Consider the following 22,883-nt stretch of genomic DNA (forward strand, 5'->3'; position numbering starts at 1 on the left):
ACCGGACGCACTCCCGACACTTTGCACGGTCGAGAACTTTGTGAGAACGGCATCAAGTACCCGCTACCTCCCTCTCCGCGCAATTTTGACCCGTCGGCCCACGTACCCCATACTCTCCACCGCATCGCCCTGAGAAGTGGAAAGCGGATTCAACTTCGGAAAAGTGCATTGCCAAAGCCTCGCTCACTATACAACTTTGAACTCACACACGGTTCACTTTGTGGTCAACCTTGAACGTTACCGAACCTTCTCTACGGGATACGTTATACGTTTAGGGACACTGCTTGACAGCTGCCCTGTCGTCATTTCCATTTTCCCAGCACTCTGGTCCAGTCGAACAGTTCTCTGGACACATTGCTTGTTGCATCGAGAGTCTCCATTTCCAGGACCATCCCGATTCCCAAACAACTTGACGTCGGTACCTTGTTGCCCTGTAACGGCAATATCGACTTGATTCATCTGTCAGCGACACTTTACGCCGGACAAACCTTCGAGTCTGGTCTCTCGCTCCGAGTTGAAAGGAGTGTCAATCATTTTCCCGTCTTCGACCGCCGCTCTCACGTTTTCGGACTTCGGATCCCGGCCGAACAAAGCACACAGTCGCTGCTGACCAGATCACTGCTCTGCTGCGCACCCGACTGCATCGCAACCGCCCCGCGGCCCCGAGAGCAATTAATCAACAATCGACATTCGTCTTACACCGTCCGCTGGCTCGGAAGCTCTGGATTCGTCCGCCCTCGTCGTTGCCAATAATTTCGATCCTCAAACGGATCACCGCCGCCCTGCCGCTTCTACCGCCTTCAGGTAGAGCAAACTAATACCGATACCTCACGGATACTCCATCCCACTCTCTCATCCCGCTCGCTGCCGAGTAACCTTGGACTCACGACGCACGACCCAACCGTCAATCGTCACTTGCTTAATCAATCCGATCCAACTCAAATCGCCGACCGTTGGCTCAATCTGTCCTAGACAGTGCTCGACGCATCAAGCTCATTTTACGACGAGACGAGGAAATCACATCGCCGTCTTGACCCTTTTTCCTAAACCCAAACCCAAAAAACCACAGGCCGCAATAATCCCTGACTCGACCCCGGGTCGATTTACTTGACGCCGTCACCTCCTCACCCGCAACTCTTCCAAGCGCTTGGCAAACTTGACTCGGCTCTCAGTGTCCGTTTGCAGAACCTTGAAAAGTTGTCCTATTCCTCCATTCGTCATAGGCCACCGGGCATTTTCCAGAAGTTTGGGTTTTGGTCTGTTCAGTGCCATTGTCGTCGCCTTGAACAATTGCAAAAGTTATTAGCCGCCATACTCCAACTTCTCTGTTTCCAGCTTCCAGGAAACCCACTCGGCCAGTCGCCCTTTCGTCCTTCTTTGCCGACGTCGTTGGCGTCTACCATTCTACTCATTCACCAATCGCCACCTGCCGGATACTCGCCGACTTCGCCGAAATCGTTTTCTATTCCGCTATACCAGCACATTCACAATCATTGCAACAATACCGACGACTCCGTAGCTAGACTTGATCTCTCCGTTGATACCGAAGAGATTTACTTGTTTCCGTGTCCCATCGACCGCAGCATCTTTGCACCGCCAAGGCCACTTGCGAGAACCTCGCAAGCAACAATATTACACTCTTTTCGTCTGGGCAGACTTACGCGAACTCACTCTCCAAGAGGGTAGCGCCACAGTACCATCTCTGATTTGAAGGTTAAATACAGCAGCAAGAAAAGCAAACCCACCGACTTGCAGCCGCTCGCACCGAGTCTGCAACCCGCGAGAGTCTAGAGATCCAGACCCTTGCCGGCCAGTCCGCTTACCCCCCCTGCGACCTCGCTTCTTTGGGACAACTCTCTTGTCCCGTTCTGCTGGTGGTTTATCGACACACCTCTTTTCCATTCGGACCATTGCCCACGCCTCCCTAACCACCCCTGCCACCCGTACCCAAGCACGCCCCTCCCCTGTACGCCTTCACACCCCTGCACCCCTGGGATCTACAGCATTCCAGCCCACCCCAAGCATCCAAGCCCCCCCAGCAGGCACTTCCGTCGGCGTCCTGCTGAGACTCCCCTTAAAAACTAACCCCCTACTACGCTAGCACTTGACTAGCGACCCCCTGACAACCTGCCCACTCAGCCTCGTGGACCGCACGTCACCCACTGACGACTGGCTGTTCCGCATCCCTCTCTACCAGGCTCATCCCCAGAGGCTGGCCCCAGCAATTGCGACGAGGCACATGAACTTCGCCGCACACCACGCTCGTACCCTCCTTTTCGTCTGAATATATCAGCCCAGCCTGCCCTTCTACCATTCTCGTCACTCTCCTCTTATTTCGTCACTCTTCACCAAACTTCACCAACTAACAAAAGGAACACTCCTTCTACACCAAGGAGCCCTTGACTGTACCACGACTCCACTTGGAATCATCATCTCCATCTCCATCACCCACCACCACCACCATCACCACCAACCACCTCACCCTCAACCACATTACACATACACAATGGAGTCACGGTCACATCTCAGCTTGGCCGAGCTCAACGCCGCCGCCCTCGACCACTTTGTCTACCAACCTGTCAGCAAGTCCATGATCTCGTACTTGGCCGGTGCCGCCTACAATGTCATCTCATGCGACAGTGCTCTGATGCCTCCCGCTTCCGCAGAGGCCCAACGTCAACAGCAGCTTCCCCCGACGCCACCCAGGACACCCGAGCCCCGCGCCGTTCGCACCGAAGACGCCGACTTGCCCACCCTCGAGGCCTTCATTACACAACTCGTTGTTTCCTCCAACGTCCAGGTTCCTACACTGATGTCGACTCTGGTCTACCTTACCAGACTCAAGTCCCGCCTTCAGCCCATGGCCCGCGGTCTGCGATGCACAACACACCGCATCTTTCTTGCCGCCCTCATCCTTACCGCCAAGTACCTCAACGACAGTTCACCCAAGAACAAGCACTGGGCCACCTACAGCCACGTCAACAACGATTTCTCCAACTTTGGCTTCAGCAGAACGGAAGTCAACCTGATGGAGAAGCAGCTTCTCTTCCTCCTCGACTGGGAGCTCAGGATCTCTGAGGAGGACCTTTACCGCGAGCTTGACCCTTTCCTGGCTCCCATCCGCGCCGAGATTGAGGCCAAGCATGCTCGCCGCATTGCACGCCGCCGCAAGCAAGAGGAGGAGATGCGCCGCAGACACGAGGAGATGATGTACAACACCTACCCCAGCCCCCCATCATCGCGTGCGAGCTCCCGCTCTCGCCTGGAGTCGCCCGATCACGCCCGCACCTACAGCGGATCTTCCATCACCCCTCCTGGCCTCTGCTACAGCAGCAGCTACGGCAGCTCTGTCAGCTCCTACGCTCCTTCCGTGGCATCGAGCCGGTCTCAATCGCGTGCCACCACGCCTCTCGACAACCCCGCCGACGAGCCGTATATGTACGTTCCCAACGGTAGCTTGTATGAGTCGCCAGTGGAAGTGCACATTGAGCAGCCTGCATCAACGCTTCCAAAGCGCAAGCCTCTTTTGCCCTACGAAATCAGTACTGAGGAGCTCCGCGACATGCAAGATGGCACAAAAGCCAAGAGAGCCCGCATGGGCCGCGGGATGTGGGGCCGCGTCTTCGGCGGCGCCGTGACTGTGCGGTAAACCTGCTGCGCAACACAAATTTCACCTTTGTCACAGCCTCCATTTTTACAAGTTTTCTTGCGTTTTGAGCCACCCCCCAAAAAAGCATGGTGTTAGATTGTGCTATAGAGACATCCGGGGGAACAGACTTGATTTCACCATACTTTTTCTTTCTCTTTTTGTCCGAAGGCGTTGGTAATGGACTGGTGGTACATGGACTACGAATCGAGGATAGAGCATCCTCGGGCATTTGCATATATGGAACGGTGTTGGGCGGACATTCATGAACATGATTTTTCTATTCTTCTCTGGGTCATTTGACGTCCTCGCATGGTAGAGGATTGTCGTGTGGGATTAGGATTGGGGAAACTGGCAAGCCACGACTTAGACAGTCTGGCACACATACTTTAGCCTAGCAGCAGTCCACGGGTCACTCATCGAAGTCGCATTGCGACCCTTGATACCCCTACAAATGAAAGCAACGGGCCTTGGCCCGCTTCCAAACAATCATCTCAAGTTTCCCGACGCTTTGGTTATCGTGAACAGCGAATAGTGAACTTGACTCCTGCTTGCAGCCTGGGCCAGACTTTGAGTGAGTCCGGAATCATGGGATCCCCAGAACGGCTTGGTTGGCGCTAATGGAAAATTTTATTCTTGTATGGTATGTATGTATGTCTTGATGAGGAGGCCCCTCGTGACGGGTGAATGCAGCCAGCCAGCCAGCCAAACCGGCGGTGTGGGGGTGGTGGTGGTTGGTGGTGGTGAACCGTGAGCAGAGGGAAGAAGCACTGAAGGATTTCGCATTCAGCGGACAATGCGAGACATTTTTTTTCCTTGACTTCCCCGTACTCTCCCGTAAACGAGGCGATGCTACGCTGCCGGTCATTTCACCGTGTTCTCTCATGTCTGCCCGCGGCCATCGTCACGGGGGGGGAGGATCGCATGCAGCTTGGGATTGTTCCGATAACTCTTTGTGGTCTTGTTTTGTTTTGTCGGTGATGTAGTCAATTTTTGATCTCCAGTAGTGCCAGAGCATTTCTTGATTATAATTTTTTTTTTAACTCTCTTCAAGATGAACGGGTCATTTTTTTGGGAAGAGGAAGCAATTTTCCTGATTGCACTGATTGCATGACGTGCCATGACTTATTGTAGAAGCTTATCTTTTTTTTCCCTTTCTTCTTTTTTACTGTTCCTTGACGGGTTGACCTACAGGTCGACAGGTTTTACTCTAGTCATGAACATGCACCAAAACGACGTCAGTACGCAGGACAGGCAGGGCAAATCAGCGTATTTGGGGGGCATGAATCGGACGAGAGAGTTTTTTTCTTTTCTACTGTGTATGCTGCAACCTTGTATCGGTGTGTGTGTCCTGTCTATTCCAAAAGGATGCGGTCAGGACTCGGAGAAAATAACAAACCTTGAAGATGGGGGGGATCGAAGATTTTGCAATCGTAACGGTCTTTTTCCGTCACACCAGACTCTTGGGTAGACGATTTCGGCAATCCAAGGGTACCCGGATATCCGTATTTGGGATTCTGGGGTGGGATGGAATGGTGAGACTTGTGGGATTTTACCGACGATGAATGCGGTGCTGGAAGATCGGGTACGGGGGGGTAGCGAACGGACGGAGACGGACTGGAGGTGTGGACGTTTACGTGCGGTAGTGGCTTCGGAAGGAGATGTGTACCGCAAGCCCGCAAGCCTCTAGATCTTGTTCTTCACCGATTCAAGTAGGGAAAGCAAGAACGAAAGGACAGATTTGGAAGTTCGTTGGATCGGGTTGGATACGGGCTTGTGGCTTGATTCACTCCCATTTCCCCTCCCTCTCCCATCCTTCTCTATCGGAGAATAGCGGTCGACGATGCCGGTGCCGGCGGTGGGATCGGAGGAGGAGGGGGAGGGGTCCAGGCCTTGGATATCGCGGGGTATGGTTGATTAGCCTTGAAATCCGCTTGATAGTGCACCGTATTTGACATGAACACTGACAGCCCAGGCTCATGACAGATTTCCAACAATCCAACAAGCCCACAATCTAGATCTAGGCTATTCCTTTTCCTTCCTCCCTCCTCCCCATCTCTCCGTCCCCTTTAGATTTGACGCTACCATTCCGTTGTACTACGGTACTACGGTGGTGCCGCGAAATAAGCGTCGGGCATCGTTCCGGGTCTTTGGGTCAGTTGAGGGGAGGTAGGTATTCTTGAACCCTTCACGGAGGATCCCGAAAAAGGTGTCTCGCTTGGGAAACCAAAGAGGTGATTGGGAGTCCGCGTTATTCCGGTTCCAGAGAAAGGAAGTCCAGAATCCGAAAAGTACGAGGGCAAAGGGGGTGTGTGTGAGGGTTGACAAATTCGATCGAAATGCGGCTCACGATGTTTGGACAAACCTCCCCCGGTGAAAATACCCAGCCCACGGGCTGTCGTCGTATTTTGGTCATCTTGCTTTCGCACCCATCCTGCTTACCTTTATCTCCGAATCCGCCGTGTATCCAACGGTTCTGAGAATTGGTACCCTACACCAGCGTTTTTGGGGCGATGCACATAGAGGTGTCGTGACGCACAATGTGGTTACACGGGTACGGCACCTATGTGTCAATGACATCTGCGATAAAACGGCGGAATGGCCCAAAGTGAGGCGGATAAATACGTAGTATCCACCAAAACTTCGCCGAAAAGGTTTTTTCCTCGATTCTTAGGGGTCCAAGCCAAGAACATAGTGACGTCTGTAAAAGGTGCCATCTGGGACATTTGGTTGGGTGACAGCGAAAAGAAGAGCGTTTCAACACACTTCCAAGTTTGCTGTTGGTTTGCCTTGGGTTGGCTGAGAAGGCGTGGAATGGAGGGGTCTTGCTTGCCGAACCATCCCCAGTTTTTAGACACGTATGTTTGCCCTGTCATGCAGTGAAATCCACGTCTCTCGTCCCTCGTTTCTCTAGGTAATCTCCGTCTGTGCCTCTAGGTATCATTATCACAAGCTTGGACAGAAGGTGAGAAAAAGAAAACAAGGTCCAGGCCATTGCAGAATGCGTATCCTGGTGGATAATGGGGGGATTCAGGCTGCAATCGCAATCGGGGGAAAATGTCGGTCAATGATCGGAATCTGGAATTGGGAGAGGAGGGGGAGGGGTGTGCGCGAGCGATGATCGTACGCCGTTCAGATTTCCGCCGAGCTTTAGGATGTGCATGTGTGGCTGGGGTGGGGTGAAAAGGTAACGAAGAATGCATGCCAAGAAGCAGGATTTTTAGGCTCCGACCCCGCGAAGATATTCCTCCTCCTAATACAGAGTACTGTGCAGGTACTCAGTCCTAATTACTCCTTATTCGTACGAGTGGATGAGGTTTGTTTGCCAGAGATCATGATGGCGATCGTGAGGAAGGACCTAGGCGGCCCAGGCCTTCCTTGCCCCTGGCCTAGGCTACCTAGGCATGCCTGGTCAAGATACGGATACGTGGATGACAGTTGCAGGGTGTGCTCCGCTTCGTGTTCAGTGTTGGGCTCCAGTAAACTTGGAAAGACCGGAGCTTAATCCCTTGCCTGGCCGCTGGCCGGCGGTCGGCGTCGGCGTGGGTCTCTCGAGACCGGCTCGGAGGGGCTGGGGGGAGTGTTCAACAATCGACACTAGATGAGTCACGAGGTCGGGGGGCGGCGGGCCAAGTTTTGCGGTCGGATGACTGGCAATATTGGTCCAGGCCAACGGGCCCAGTCGACGGTTCCCACTGCCCACTGCCCAATCGACTCTATGTCAGCTGTCTCCTTGAGGTTTGGTCAGTGTTCACCAAGAGCAAGTGTCCAGTGCGCCTGTCAGCTTTTGCCCAACGATGATGTGCGACGGTGCGGCGGCGTGCCGTGAGCCTGTCGCGTACTGCGTACGCCTGGCCTGGGTGCGCGAGAACCCGCCCCCGGATTCGTGGACACGGGCCGTGGCAAAGGGTCGCCTCACGCCAAGGTCAAATGACTTGCATCCCTGCCACCCTGCTCGCTGCTCTCCCATAGATGATAGGCCATGCCCCACGCGATCCCACTGGCGTACTACAGAACCACGGCCGCGTCGCGAGACCGAGGGCTCCGGCTGGGCGAACCGCGAAGTCACGGGGAAGAAAGTCTGCCTGCCGTCATCGACTGTGCCTGCTCCTATCCGGACGGGTATCCAAATGGTTACCAAGGTTGATTCGATGTGGCTTGGGCCAACCGTTCGCTTTTTCCTCGTTTCCCACCTTGCTGGTAGGTAGAGCTGTGTAGGTTTGTCAGTGATTAGGTGTTCTTTTTGAGTCGGTCCACATTGTTGACTTTGAAGGCGTCGGCAAACCTAACGGCCGTTGAGGAGTTGCTGCGCCGTGTCCTCAGCCCCAAGCTCTCGCCCAGAAACATGGGCTATTCGCCAAGATGCTCGCGAGCATTGTAGTTGCCGGCGGAGGTCTCGGCAAAAGGCAAATGGCGAAAGGAGAAAAGGCATGCCAATCCTACTGTCCCTTTGGATATGCCAGGCCTTGGCTGAGTAGCGTTTGAAGTATCTGTAGTCTTTTGATGACGCTCACAGCGGAGCTCGCGGCTGACACGGCGATGCCAAGGAATACCTTAAGCACCCAGTATCTGTATCGAGCCCTGCCCCACACGCATCGTGACTTGGAACTTCAATATTAGGTATGTCGATCGCCGCATTATTGCCAATGGCAGGGCCGCAAAGCCAAGACGAGGAAGTTGGACATTTGATCTTTGAGGTGCTCGTAGACTTTTCAGCGTTACAAGCCCGCACTGCCCCACTCGCAAAGATGCGCTGACATGGGATTCAGCTGAGTTGTGTGCGCTTGTAATGGATGCGATGACGCTCCAAGCCCTTCCATAAGCCGGCAGAGGAGGTAGCTCTGATGAGTATGGACATGCTTGAGATTGCTTTTCGCAAAGTACACACCAAAGGGGGTAGATGCAGTGTTGGTCGGTGCTCTCGAACTGGAAGCCTCTGACACGGCCTAAGCGGTTGGTCCGATATCGATATAGCCTTAAGGCTCATCCCGCGTCTGTTCGCCGACATCCAGAATGGATACGGCAGCATGCTATCCGAAGTTTTCCTGTCTCGACTCTTGCCGAATGATCTTGCACGGCCGTAGAAATTGTTCCAGAGTTGTTCGTTGGAGCACGTTGAAGCACGTTGCAGTCTGCTTGGACGGTTGGCGATGGCTGGCTGGCCAGTTTTGGAAGGCGAAGCTTCGGCCGCATGGGGGGCGCAGTGATCCTGGTGGTTGGAGGAAGCGAGAGGCTGATTTTGTCACGATCATTATAACCCTTCTGTGGTATGTTCAGCGAGCAAAAATAGAGGCACCCAAGTCTCCTGACGGGTCTGTATTGAACGAAGTCGAAATATCGTTCGGTGGAAGTTGCCCTTGTTTGTGCCATGAAAACAACCTTGAGCAATAGTATTGTGCCTCCACCAACGTGTTCGCCGCAAGCTGTATTACCGACGCGTCGTTCTGCCAAAGGTTCATGGTGGCGCCCTTTGGATTGTTTTTTCCACCCAAGCACGCGAGTGAACCAGCTGGCGGAGGTTATTGTACCTAGTCTCTGGCAACGGCTTGTCTTGCAGTTCAGCTTGACAGATCGACAGGAACAGACATGGGTAGCTGAGAGGCGATCCGCCGAGGCGTCATGTCGAGGATGAGTGAGCAATAGCAACTGCAGCTGCGCTTAGAAATCGGGGTCCACGTGGATCTTGCAGCGGCTAGCGGCTAGCGCGATGCGGGAGAGACGCTATAGACGCTGTCCGACGAGGTTTGCCACTGGAAAATAGAAGATGGAACATGTATAGATCTAGTAAAGATCGATTGATAGCGGTGTGTGGTATAACGGTGCGAGATGGAGATGGAATGTCGTAGATTGGAAGAAGAAACAGTGTCACCCGACGTGAATCCAAAAGGTTAAAGGGTGGTTTCCCAATGGCCGAGTCTTTCAGGGTTCCACTGGCGCCCTGTCGCTTCCATTAGAAAGGTGAAGAAACACAAGTATCCTTTGTGCCTTCCATTGCTTCCGTAATGGAAGTCTCCAGTATATTCCAGTCTGGATATACGAATACTCCATACCCATACTGCAGGCGCGCTCGGTTTTGGCGTGTCAAAGTCGGGTGCCTGTGGTGCCTGCCCCTTGAGGCACTCAAATGAAACCTGGACGGACCCATTGTGAGCAAATTACGTCACGCGTATATCTTTGGGACCTGAACGGACAGTGCCAACACAGTTTCTGTCCACCCGAGTACGACAGTGCGATCACCGTGTTCCTGCAGAAAAAGTGGTGAGTCGCTGACTCTGATACCTGAGAATTCTGCACCGCACAAAACGCGCATCCCCAAAGAGGCAAAGAGCCACTCTGTTCAGTATTTCAAAGCAGCACAATTGCCGCGCTGTAATTAAAAAAGTAAAGTCAAACGCCGAATGATCAAGAAACCTAGGGGCCAATGTAAAAAAATAATTCGTAGAATTATCGTAAAAACTTCATCTTTTCCGGCAACTGCAGGTTTTTTTTTTTGGGGTAGTGCTACATGAAAGGGACGTGGCATCAATCCCTCGCGTCGGCATTCATTTGGAGAAAAAACTCGGACACCGAGCTTTGAAGCAAACTGAACATCGTCTGCCCAAGCTCATCTATTTGCTGTTCACTCGGCCTTTGATCCTGCCAATATTCCTTAATTTTACGCTTATTTCTCCATTGGCCCTTCGTATCTATTCATCTCTCTCACGCATATCTCAAATAAGAGAAAAGACAAGGACGGATATAGAAAATCCTGTAGCTTTCTCCGAAAGCTGGCCTGAGCTGCTGCAAAACTCACACCTTGGTTTCAACTTTCGCGTCCAAGTCGCCCTCCCGTGAGCTCCCTCAGCATTCCACTCAAGGCTGCCAAAGCATCTACCATCCCTCTATACCGGCTCTATCATTTTGAATACAAAAAGGACGGCGACGACAACGACCAGCAGGAACACCGGCCTCTAAGCCAACAGTCCGTGACGATGGACGACGGAAGGCATCCTCGCATCACCACCTCATTTCTACTCGCCAACTTGCACTGCCCATCATGCGTCTCTTCCATCCAGCAGGCTCTCCGGGAGTCCTCCAGTCACGATGTTATCTGGGTCTCACCAAACATTGTTACCTCCGTCGTCACCATTGAACACAGGCACACGCCAACCCCGGATATCACCATCCGGTGCATGGCCAAGTCACTTCAAGATGCCGGCTTCGAGATTTGCGGTGTCACGACCACGGCTGCCACCGAATTCGACATGGACACCATTACCTTCACCCAGCCTGATTCCGGTGTCATGGACATCAACGCCAACGCTCGCAACGGCGGCGCCCTCGATGGCCTGCTCTCCTTCGCGCCGAGGTGGTCTTCTGATTCACCCGAGGCCCAGCGGGAAGCCCATCTTCTCAACTGCAAGCAATGCCGTGATTCAGAGGATAGCGGCGCTTCAACCGCAGACCTATTAAACTCGCACGTCAATAGTGTACGAAGCTCGCTCTACAATGGTCTCGACAGTGTTACAGCAATGGCGTCAGGAGGCTCAAAATGGAGAGTCACCCTCTCCGTCGGTGGTATGACCTGCGCATCCTGCGTCAACACAATCAGCGAGGAACTCAACAAGCAGGAGTGGATTGACAATGCCACTGTCAACCTTGTCACCAACAGTGCCACCGTTGACATCAGAGACAAGTCCAATGCTTCAAAGGTTGCGGAAGCCATTGAAGACATGGGCTACGATGCTAGTCTAGACAGCGTTACGGAATACGCAGAGTCTGGCGATGACTTAAGCGGAGACGAAAGCGACGAAAAGAAATGGCGAGCAACCGTGGCGATTGGCGGCATGACTTGCGCTTCCTGCGCCAACACCATCACTGAACAGCTGAATAAGAAGGACTACATCTCCAACGTTGCAGTGAATTTGGTAGCTAACAACGCCACCATTGACTTTATCGTTGAAGGCAAGCAAGACGACATTGTTCAGTCCATTGAAGATATGGGCTATGATGCTACACTGGACAGCGTATCAAGGGTCAAGACTGAGAACAAGGGCGCGCAAGAGAGGACGGTCCAAATTTCGATCAAGGGCCTTTACTGCCAACATTGCCCCAGTCGAGTAACGCACTCTCTCACTTCCTTCACGCACCGGCTAAAGGTTGTTTCCAAACCCACTCACGAGAAGCCACTCGTTACTGTAAAGTACACGCCCAGCGCGCCTTCGTTCACCATTCGGCAAATCCTATCCGCCATCGATGCCGCCGATCCCGCCTTCAAGGCATCGATTTACCATCCGCCTAGTCTCGAGGAGCGGTCAAAACTCATTACCCAAAAGCACCAGCAGCAGCTCCTTAGAAGAGTCTACTTGACGTTTGCCATCGCCATCCCGACTTTCATCATCGGTATTGTCTACATGAGTCTGGTCCCCGACACGGACAGGGGCAAGCACTACCTCATGAAGCCATGGACTCTGGGCATCAACCGAGCCCAGATCGCCCTGTTCGTCCTCGCAACGCCGGTATACTTCTTTGGGGCCGACGTCTTCCACAGCAGAGCCATCAAGGAAATTAGTAACTTGTGGCGTAAGGGCAGCAAGACGCCCATTCTTCGTCGATTCTACAAGTTTGGAAGCATGAATATGCTCATGTCCCTCGGGACGACCATTGCTTACGTTTCATCCATCGGTCAGATGATTGCTGCTGCCATCAACAGGCCTGCAAAGGTTGACGACACGCAGTTCTACTTTGACTCCGTCGTCTTTCTGACCCTTTTTCTGCTTCTGGGCCGTCTGATCGAATCGTATAGCAAGTCGAAGACTGGCGACGCGGTCGAGATGTTGGGTAAGCTGCGACCTACTACGGCTATCCTCGTCATCAAAGAATCCATTGGTAAGACCACCGACACTGTCGTTGGCGTGGACATGCTCGAGTACGGAGACGTTGTGCGCGTGCCTCACGGTGCGTCGCCTGCCGCAGATGGAATCGTGGTGCAGGGCGAAGGCAGTTTCGATGAGTCTAGCTTGACGGGCGAGTCTCGCCTTATCAAGAAGGCACCGGGCGACGAGGTCCACGCAGGTACGGTCAACAAGGATTCCGCGATCCAGGTACGCATCACAGGTGCAGCGGGTGCCTCTATGCTGGATCGGATCGTCTCCATCGTCCGCGAGGGCCAGACAAAGAGGGCACCCATGGAGCGCGTCGCCGACGTGCTGACGGCCTACTTTGTTCCCATCATAACCCTGATTGCCGTCATCACATTTTTCACGTGGTTGATTCTCGGCTACGCTGGCGTCCTCCCTAGAGGCTATCTCGATGCAGAGGGCGGATGGGCTGGCTTTGCGCTGCAGTTTGCCATTGCTGTCTTCGTCGTCGCCTGTCCCTGCGGGCTCGCTCTCGCAGCCCCCACCGCCATCTTTGTTGGCGGCGGTCTCGCAGCAAAGCACGGCATCCTCGCCAAGGGAGGAGGCGAGGCGTTTGAAAAGGCCAGCAACGTGGACGTGGTTGTCTTTGACAAGACGGGTACGCTCACCGTCGGCGGCGAGCCAAAGGTCACGGACGCTGGGCTCTACCTCGAGGGGAGCAACCTCGAGCGCGGCATGGTTCTGGCCACTCTGCGAGCGATTGAGGAGAACAGCAGCCACCCCGTGGCAAAGGCCATTGTCTCCTACTGTACCTCGCAGACGGAGGCCTGGGTTGACGTCGACAGCCTCCAGGAACTGCCAGGCAAGGGCATGAAGGCCACGGCCCGCGGAGCGAAGCCTGACGAGGCGTTTGACATGATTGTTGGCAACGAGTCGCTGATGCGCGATCACACTGTCCACTTTGACGAAGGCGTGTCGTCTCAACTGCAAAAGTGGAAGAGCGAGGCCAAATCGGTCGCCTTGGTCGCTACTAGACCTACTACTACTACTGCTTCTACCACAGCGTCAGACGACCACCCCTGGACCCTCGTCGCGGCACTCTCCATCGCCGACCCCATCCGGCCCGAGGCGATCCGCATCATCAAGGCCCTCCACGAGCAGGGCACCCGCGTGTGGATGCTCTCGGGAGACAACGCTGTGACCGCCAAGGCTGTTGCGGACCTGGTGGGTATCGACCCTGACAACGTGCTGGCCGAGGTCCTACCCTGGGAGAAAGCGGACAAGATCACCTACCTGCAATCGGTCCTCAAGGCGCGGGCAGGGGGTGGCGATGAGCACACGGGGAAGCGCGCCATGGTGGCCATGGTGGGCGACGGCATCAACGACTCGCCGGCGCTGACCAAGGCGGACGTGGGCATCGCCATTGGCAGCGGCAGCGACGTGGCCATTTCGAGTGCCGACTTTGTGCTGGTGACGAGCGACCTCCGGGCCGTGGTGACGCTGCTCGCGCTCAGCCGGACCGTGTTCAGGAGGATCAAGGTCAATTTCGGGTGGGCCGTCATCTACAACCTGCTGGCGATCCCCATTGCCGCCGGGTGTCTCTACCCGATTGTCGTGAATGGCGGGCGGCAGCACGTGCGGCTGGATCCCGTGTGGGCCAGTCTCGCGATGGCACTGTCTAGTATCAGTGTCGTGCTGAGTTCGTTGGCGTTGAGGAGTAAGGTGCCGTGGCTTGGGTTCCGGGCGAAGAAGATTGAGTAGAGGGGACCTGGCGATTGTGCCGTGTATTACCACTTTGTTTGAGTTACTAGAGGATACCTATGTGCTGGATAGAGAAGAACAACGCTGAGCAGTATTGATGAAAAGTATCAAACCTGACGAGATGTCGTGTACAACTCGAGTCTCAAGTCTCGATGCTTCTCGCTCTCTGACTCTCTGATTTATTTCAAAAAGCCTACCGCCTTATTCTCATGATTAGAGGCATTGAGCCAAGCAATGACTACAATTACTGTTCAAGCTCCCTTCCTTTGCTGGACAGCATTGGTGTGCTGTCGTGCACACTGACTGTCAAGAAAGATCGAATTGGGTAAAGAGTTACATGGGACACGCAAAAACAACCGTTTGATACGAAGCCCACCCTTATCCCATGCAACCAAATTTTTTTTCTTAAAAGTTTTTTTGGCCAACTCAGAAGACAAAAATCACCCGAGAGATAAAGTCATCCCATAACATCAACAACTACATGTAGAAACGGGTTGGGCACTTCCCTTGGGACGAGAATATGGTGAAGATCTCGGTCTCCCTTTGTAGAGGACGGACAACAATTAAAATGGAGACAGTCCGAAAACGGAAAATAGAGATGGCCATGGAACGACAGGTATAAGATTCCAGTGACAGAGCAGCTGGATAGCATTCGGACCAATCATTCAGGCAATTGCTCTTAATTCACATGGCTTGAATTCGTTTTAAGGATGTTATAGTATCCTGCGTTAAAAAGAAGTCCTAGACGACAAGACAGGACTGAGCACTGAGTATGGGAGTACGTAAGTATGGAGTGTAGTTGAATGGTGACGAAGGAGAGCGGAAGCCGATGCCGTGACCGAGCGGATACCGCATCCGCCGATTGCCGGACAGGCCGGCCGACAGCCTTGAATCAATGACACGGGCAGTGAAAGCATGAGGAGTGCCCGCCACTGATGAATGTAAAATGGTAAGTATCTGGGGCGAAAGAGGCTTGCATTTCCGGATGGTCGAGCACGCAATTCTGAGCCCAGACCAAAGATTGCGGATTTGGTAAGCGGGAGGTGCACCGGTAGGCCCAGGGTGCACCGCTCAAGGCGAGGGAAGGGACGTCGAGTGGATCGGAAATGGTGCAATGTGGGGCCGTTGCAGATGGGTCCCGATCGCTCATTGGCGCGCGATGGCGCAATTATCCCCTAGTCGCAATTCTCCAAGCTTCAACAATTTCCAAACGCCGAGTTTCGCACGCGAACAAGCAGCAGCAAGAAGCAGACAGCAATACGCCTGCACACCAGACAGCAAAGATGCCTGACAAATGCCAGTCTCTTATTGCCTGCTGCAATGGAGTCATTGGAGTGCGCTTCTCGGTTCCCGGTGCTAGCAGCTAACCGTGCTGAGCCAAAGGTGACTGCCGGCTAAAGGGTCCCCTTTGCCGGTCCTTCTCTCACTATTTTTTTTTATATGCTCGGAACCTGTTCGGAGTCTTCTTAGACGAGAACCTCTCTTGAACTTCTTCTTTTTCTCCCTTTTACCTCTCCTCACTTACGAATCCCAAGGTCCTCCTAGAACGAAGAAGCTCCTCTCTCGTTCAGGTTGACGCAAGTGACTTGTACAACTTGCTCTTGAGTGTCCTGATTGTCTCCCAGTAGCAACCATTCTCTTGCGAGTGGTGAGGCTCTGTCTTCTGGTCCTCCGTGTATTTTGGACCATCTTTAATCACATATTCTTTGCTGTACTTATTCCCAATTCGTCTTCTCCAAAACCTCCCAAGATGCAGTTCAAGCAACAAGAGAGCACCGGCTCTGCGGCCGCCGTCGACACAAAGTCGGCGCCCTCGTCCGCCCCTCAGAAAAAGGTCTCTTCCACCCTCCCCTTTGGCCAGCCTGTGGCTCTCTCCTCCATCTCCGGTCCTACCTACGTGACGGCCCAGCTGCTCGTCCAGCAGGTCGCCTTCCTGCTCTCCGACAAGATCTTCTCCTACTCCGCTCCTACCTTCGACCTCGATGTCGCCGCAAAGGCTTGGGCCGAGGCCAAGGAGCACAACATCCACGGCGAGACCACCGACCTCATCCAGCTCCAGACCAGGACCGGCGCCGGCGCCCTCGCCCTCGGCTACATCTTCAGCCCAGATTTTGACCTGGCCAAGAGACATCTGCCCCAGACCCTGCTCGCCCCTACTCTGAGCTTGAAGAACCTCCGCGGCGCATTGGACCAGCTGAGCCTGTTGTACGGCGTCGCCTCCCCCTTCGTCGCCCATGTCGCGGCTCTAGACTACGATGCCGCAAACGGCCTCGTCTCCGACTACGACACTGCGCTGCGCACCGCCGAGGACCTTGGACTCGGCTTGGTTGCCAGCTCCAGCGCCTACGAGACTCAGCACATGGCACTCTTCGCCACCCTCATGGCCGCCCTGATGCCCACGCTGCACATCTACGATGGTGTTAGACTCGCCCGCGAGACCTCCCGTGTCGTTGATGCCCTCAGCCAGAGCGGCATCGCTGACCTCTACAACAACATCACCTCCGAGTCCACTGGTGTCTCTGAGAGGGCCGCAATCTCTTCCAAGGTCGCCGGCCTGTTGGATGTCTTCAATAAGCACCTCGACCCTACCGAGGACCACGAGAGCCAGCACACCGCCCTCCTGGCCACTCTCATGACCGCCCTCACCCCCAACCTGGGAGTCGAGGACGGCGTCAAGCTCGCCAAGCAGACTCTCAAGGCCTCGGACGCTCTCAACAAGAAGGGCGTCGCCGAGACCTACAAGAAGATTTCCAGCGAGGTCCAGTCCCTGAACAAGAGACTCGACGACGCCGGCAAGGTCGTGGAGCTCCTCAGACTGTTCAATAACGAGCTCGGCACCGCCTACAACCTATTCGAGTATCACGGACACGACCAGGCCGAGGCCGTCCTCGTCGTCTTTGGCAGCGCCGAGACCCAGCTCGCCAAGCAGGTCGTTACCCGCCTGGCCGCCGACGGCGCAAAGGTCGGCGCCATCAACGTCCGCGTCTACCGCCCCTTTGTCGAGGAGGCCTTCCTCGCCAGCATCCCCGCTTCCGCCAGGTCCATCTCCGTCCTGGGTCAGGTCAAGGACGAGCTCTCCGTCAACGACGCTTCCCTGCAGTCTGCGCTCTACACTGACGTCCTGACCTCCGTCTCCTTCTCTGGAAAGTGGCGCCAGGACCCCACCGTCTCGGACGTCAAGTACTCCGCCTCGGAGGCCCTGACGCCCCAGACCGTCGCCGACATCTTTGGCAAGCTCCTTAGCGCCGAGGCCGAGTCCAAGCCGTTCCCCGCCTTGGTTCAGGCGCACCAGTACACTTTCTGGGACGTCGACAACTCCGTTGCCGTCGACTCCCCGGCTGTTGTCAGCAACCTGCTCTCCCGCGAGTCTACCAGCAACGTCTACATCCATGAGTCCTTCGACAACCTGCTCCAGGGCGGTATCGTCCGCACCGACATCCGCAGCTCCAAGAAGGCCATTGAGGCGCCCTACGCCGTCGAGGAGGCCGATGTCGTTGCTGTGGGTGAGGAGAAGCTCCTTAAGGACCTCGATATCATCAAGAGCGTCAAGGCCGGCGGTAAGCTTCTTCTGAACCTCCCCAGCTTTAAGGAGGAGGACATCGAGAAGCGCCTCTCCCCCGTCGTGCGCAAGCAGATCCAGGACAAGTCCATCGAGCTTTACATCCTCGACGCCTCCGCCTTTGCCGAGAAGGAGTCCCAGGCTGTCAAGGTCCTCTTGGAGTTTGCCTTCCTCCAGATCGCCCGCTCCGACATCACCGCCGAGGAGGTCGCCAAGGTCGCCCTGCCCGAGGGCTTCTCTAGCACCCTCGCCGAGACCCAGGAGGCCCTCGGCCAGGCCCTGCGCAAGATCGAGCCCCAGTCCGCCTGGGCCGAGCTCCCCGAGGACGTCGTCGTCAGCTCCCTGCCGGCCACCATCAAGCCCAACAGCTTTGTCGGCTTCGACAAGGAGGAGGCCGAGGAGACTTCCCAGCTCGTCGACTGGCAGGCCGCGGCCAAGGGCCTGGCCTTCAAGGAGGCCTACGGCACCGAGAGCGCCCTGCGCCCGGAGCTGCCCGTCAAGACCCACACCATCACCGTCAAGGAGAACCGCCGCCTTACCCCCGGTAACTACGACCGCAACATCTTCCACATTGAGTTCGACCTCGGCGACTCTGGTCTCACCTACGACATTGGCGAGGCCCTCGGCATCCACGCCGAAAACGACCACGAGGAGGTCAGCGCCTTCATCAAGTGGTACGGCCTCGACCCGGAGGCCCTCGTCCAGGTGCCCGCCCGCGAGGACAACGCCGCCTTCGAGACCCGCACCGTCTACCAGTCCCTCAAGCAGAACATTGACGTCCTTGGCAAGCCCCCCAAGCGCTTCTACGAGGCCCTGTCCGAGTTCGCCGCCGACGAGCGCGAAAAGGCCGTCCTCGCCAGCCTTGGCGGTGCCGAGGGCGCCGCCGACTTCAAGAAGCGCTCCGAGGTCGACTTTGTCACCTACGTCGACATCCTCCAGGAGTTCCCCTCGGCCCGCCCGTCCTTCCACGATCTCGTCCGCATCATCGCCCCGCTCAAGCGCCGCGAGTACTCCATCGCCTCCGCCCAGGCCGTGACCCCGACCTCGGTCGCCCTTATGATTGTCGTCGTCGACTGGGTCGACCCCCTCGGCCGCAACCGCTTCGGCCACGCCACTCGCTACCTCTCCGCCCTCCCCGTCGGCGCCACCGTCGTCGCCTCCGTCAAGCCCTCCGTCATGAAGCTCCCGACCTCCTCCAAGGCGCCTCTCATCATGGCCGGCCTCGGCACCGGTCTCGCCCCGTTCCGCGCCTTCGTCCAGTACCGCGCCCTGCAAAAGGCCCGCGGCGAGGAGATTGGCTCCATTCTGCTGTACCTCGGCTCCCGCCACCAGCGCGAGGAGTACTTGTACGGCGAGGAGTGGGAGGCCTACGTCGACGCCGGCGTCATCACGCACCTCGGCGCCGCCTTCTCGCGCGACCAGCCGCGCAAGATTTACATCCAGGACCGCATGCGCGAGTCCATGCGCGACGTCGTGCAGTCGTACATCCGCGACGAGGGCAGCTTCTACCTGTGCGGTCCCACGTGGCCCGTGCCTGACGTTACGGACGTGCTGATGGAGGCCATCAACGTCGAGGCCAAGATGAGCGGCAAAAAGGTCAATGCCCGCAACGAGATTGAGAAGCTCAAGGAGGATGGCCGCTACGTTCTCGAGGTGTACTAGTTTTTTTGCGTCTTGTGTACTAGACATCTGTTTGGCATATTCCTTTGTACATAACAGGGCTACGGTCCCGTCGAAAAGTCTCCTTGTTTCTAGCCAGCTTTCTGGATTGAGCAATTAAGCCATATTGAATAAGCATCAGACATTTGCTACACTTCATGCCATGTGCCGTTGTCCTTGTTGTGAATGTCCGAATGATCAGCACAACTCATTATCTCAGTCAACAGCGGAAGATACTTTCAAAAACTTTCAAAACAACGCTCTCGGCCTTTGAAACCTCGAGACATCGTCTCTCAAGCGTTATATTCCTCTACCCTGTCAAGTGACTGACACAATCATCTGCCGCTCAATAAGGCCAGCACGCTGAGTACTAACTAGTATATAAAGTAGGAGTCACGGTCGAGCGGACCACGGTCATAAGCAAAACAGCCAAGTCCATACTGGTGAGCGATAGAGGATGAGCCGGAGGTATGGCCGGCTCTTGTCCTCTACCGAGTGTTGTTGCTCCAAATAATCGAAGACCTGTTCACCAGTACTGCCTTTTCTTCTTTACTCTATACTTATTCGTTTGGTAATATACCTCAAGAAGCCTAGAAAAAGGATGATGAGAAAGATAGTAGTGATATGACAGCAAGGTCAGGTATCTAAATACATTGACCGGGATATTACTCCGCCACTGACCACTGAAATACCTGCCGGTCAGCAATACAGTCACCACTAGGTCCGGTCCTCCTCTATGCAAAGTATCACGCCCGGGCTTTAATCAAACTAGCAGCCTAAAATCTCGTCAGTTTACCTCTCTTCCCTTTCACTTCTGCACCTCTGCTCACCATCACCATCATCAAGACTCACCTTCTCAGCAACAGCATACACAGTCTGCTGCGTATACGCCCCCGGCAAATCAGGCATCACGCTCGCATCAACAACACTCAACCCCCGGACCCCATACACCTCCAAACCCTCATCCACGACCCCTCCCAACGCTCTCGGCATCATAGCCGCCGTGCCGACGGGGTGAAACGTCGTCGGGCTCACCATCCTCCTCACGGCCTCGCCCAGCGCTTCGTCGGTGGTAACGTTCGCACCGGGAACCGTCTCCACGGGCGCGTAGCGCGCCAGCGTCGCGGACTCGAGAAAGTAGCGTCGGGTGAAGCGGATAAACTCGATTTGCACGGCGAGATCGGTCGGGTTGCTTAGCGCGCGGTAGTCGACGACGGGTTCGGAAAAGAAGGGGTCGCTGGTGTTGAGGGAGATTGTGCCGCGCGATAGCGGGTGGAGGAGGACAAAGTTGCTTTCTGTCGGCGCGCCGCGGAGGAAGAAGTTGTAGAAGGCGGCGCCGGGGGAGCGGAGGGCTGCTGCGAGGCGGGTTTGTTGGGCTGCGTAGCCTGCTATTACGGTTGCGTGTGTATCGGGGGCAGGTGGGCTGAGGGGGTTGGGATTCGTAGGCGGATGTGATGGCTTCGAAGGAGGGGGCTATTACTGGGAAGGGGAGGAATGTTGCTACGTTGCCCGCGCCTATGGTAAGAGGTCCTGAGGGGAGTGTTAGTGAGTGCTTCTTGACGTTCTGCCTTGATGTGGATGAGTTTGGAAGAGGAGGTTGTACCGGTTCGGTTTGCTTCGAACTCTGCTTTGGCTTCGTCGATGAAGGTTTGGTTGTTGACGAGGTCGGTCATGTCCGGATGGACGTCAAAGTTGGTGACTGAAAGATTATGAGCATGGTGACCTACTCCCTCAAAAAAATACTATCAAAGCTCACAGGTAAAGGTAGCCCCGGCACCGACAGGGTGGTCCTGGAAATTCTGTCCCACGCCGGGCAAGTCGACGACAACCTCGATCCCAGCGGCCTCGAGAAGCGGCCTCTCACCCACGCCGCTGCGCTGCAGAATTTGCGGCGTGTGAATGGATCCCGTGGCCAGGATAACCTCCTTCCTGGCCTTTACGATCCGCGCGCCCCTTGCGGTGGTGGAGTTTGCCTCGACGTAAGAGACGCCGATGGCGGTCCGGGTCTCGGTCTCACTGTCACTGTCACCGTCGCTGCCGTCATTAAAGAGGACCTTGAGTACCTTATGCCCGGTAATGGTCTCGTAGTTGTCCCGCGCGGCCTCGATGCCGTCCCAGTGGCCTCGCCTGGCCATGGACCGCGTTACGGTGGCCGGGTCGAAGGAGGTTGGATACCAGAAGACGCCCGGCTCGCCGGCGCCTGAGTCGGCGGGGAAGTCGACGCCTCGTATTTCTTTAAACGCTTCTACTTCGGTCTCTGTTGATATGGGTGGTGCCGTTTCGTTAGCATGGTGACACGTTGTAATTAGCGGGCTATATGAAAGGGAGTGGTAAATAAGTACTCAGCATAGGCCAGTGGAAAGTCGGAAACGAAGCGTGGATGCCGGATGAGTTGCCCCAGAAGCTCTCGTCGTACTTGATGTCGAATTGCTCCGTCAGCTCGGGGGTAGGAGGGTGGAAGTTCCACGCCTACGGTTTAATCACTTCATCAGTCACAGACACTGGAGAGAGTAGAGTGTAAGATTGACTCCAAACGATGGGACTCTCACCTTTTTGAAGTAGGGCAGCAGGCCATCCCAACTCCATTCCGATTCATTGCTGAAGTAGGACCCCCATCTGTCGTAGTCCTCCTTCTGACCGCGGTGGACCTGCATGGCGTTGACGCCCGTCGAGCCACCGAGCATGACGCCGCCAATGACATTGATCTTGCGGCCGTTGAGACCCTCTTGGGGTAAGGAGGAGAAATTGAAGGTGTGGGACTGGTTGCGCCAGGATAGCAGGCCAGTCGTGACGGTGTTCACCTGAGACGAGTTGTCTTTGCTGCGATGTTAGTACACGCTTCGCTCTCTGAAGCTATGTCTTTACAGATGAGGTCAAAACTTACCGAATAAACCAAGTTCAATCACCAGCACAGTATCTTGCGAGGGTCAAAATTAGCATAGTGCGGTGCTTTCTCTTATTCTGGGGTAAACTTACGCTTGCCGCTTTCCGTCAATCGATCAGCGACTGTCAGGCCGGAGGTACCTCCTCCAACGATAATGTAGTCGTACGCTGCCTTGACGTCACAAGCTCTGGGGAGGATTCTCGAGTGAGCGATGGACTGGGGGACACTTGATGAAACAACGCCCGGGATATTCGTCAACGAGAGGCCCAAGGCGGCCATAAGGACAGAGATCTTTGGCATTTTGGCTGGCTTCTTTAAGTTCAACAATCTCTAGGCACGGAGAAAGAATCAAGAAAAATCAATCAAGTAGCACCATGGATTCAAGCCTTTTCTCTTATTTGTATAGTTCTGCTTGAGAAGCCTTTATATGTATTGGGAGAGGGCCACGCGAGGTGAGCTTGGCGTATTTGCCGCCCATGTTGACCTCTGCTGCTCTTTACGCCATCAACGTTGCCAATTCGTGTAAAAACACGA

The 22,883-nt window shown here is 55.1% G+C and overlaps 4 protein-coding genes across 4 annotated transcripts; 3 read left to right on the forward strand and 1 right to left on the reverse strand.

The window, feature by feature from the left end:
• Window positions 1–2,506: 2,506 nt before the first annotated feature.
• Window positions 2,507–3,649, forward strand: PCL1 (PHO85 cyclin-1; the record flags this gene model as incomplete). The annotated part of the gene is made up of 1 exon (XM_053194911.1): window positions 2,507–3,649. One exon carries the CDS (start codon window positions 2,507–2,509, stop codon window positions 3,647–3,649), a length of 1,143 nt encoding a protein of 380 aa, XP_053047482.1.
• A 6,968-nt stretch (window positions 3,650–10,617) lies between these two features.
• N0V96_006442 (uncharacterized protein) lies at window positions 10,618–14,247 on the forward strand (the record flags this gene model as incomplete). Its single annotated transcript, XM_053194912.2, has 1 exon — window positions 10,618–14,247. The coding sequence occupies one exon, from the start codon at window positions 10,618–10,620 to the stop codon at window positions 14,245–14,247; it is 3,630 nt and encodes a 1,209-aa protein (XP_053047483.2).
• A 1,750-nt stretch (window positions 14,248–15,997) lies between these two features.
• On the forward strand, window positions 15,998–19,468 carry MET10 (sulfite reductase [NADPH] flavoprotein component; the record flags this gene model as incomplete). The annotated part of the gene is made up of 1 exon (XM_053194913.2): window positions 15,998–19,468. The coding sequence occupies one exon, from the start codon at window positions 15,998–16,000 to the stop codon at window positions 19,466–19,468; it is 3,471 nt and encodes a 1,156-aa protein (XP_053047484.1).
• A 789-nt stretch (window positions 19,469–20,257) lies between these two features.
• On the reverse strand, window positions 20,258–22,649 carry N0V96_006444 (uncharacterized protein; the record flags this gene model as incomplete). The annotated part of the gene is made up of 6 exons (XM_065757718.1): window positions 20,258–20,850; window positions 21,069–21,164; window positions 21,222–21,722; window positions 21,808–21,934; window positions 22,015–22,280; window positions 22,442–22,649. 6 exons carry the CDS (start codon window positions 22,647–22,649, stop codon window positions 20,258–20,260), a joined length of 1,791 nt encoding a protein of 596 aa, XP_065613635.1.
• Window positions 22,650–22,883: the final 234 nt, after the last annotated feature.

Source organism: Colletotrichum fioriniae (assembly GCF_027942845.1).
Source record: "Colletotrichum fioriniae strain IMI 355084 chromosome Unknown scaffold_7, whole genome shotgun sequence".
Classification (NCBI taxonomy): Eukaryota; Fungi; Ascomycota; class Sordariomycetes; order Glomerellales; family Glomerellaceae; genus Colletotrichum; species Colletotrichum fioriniae.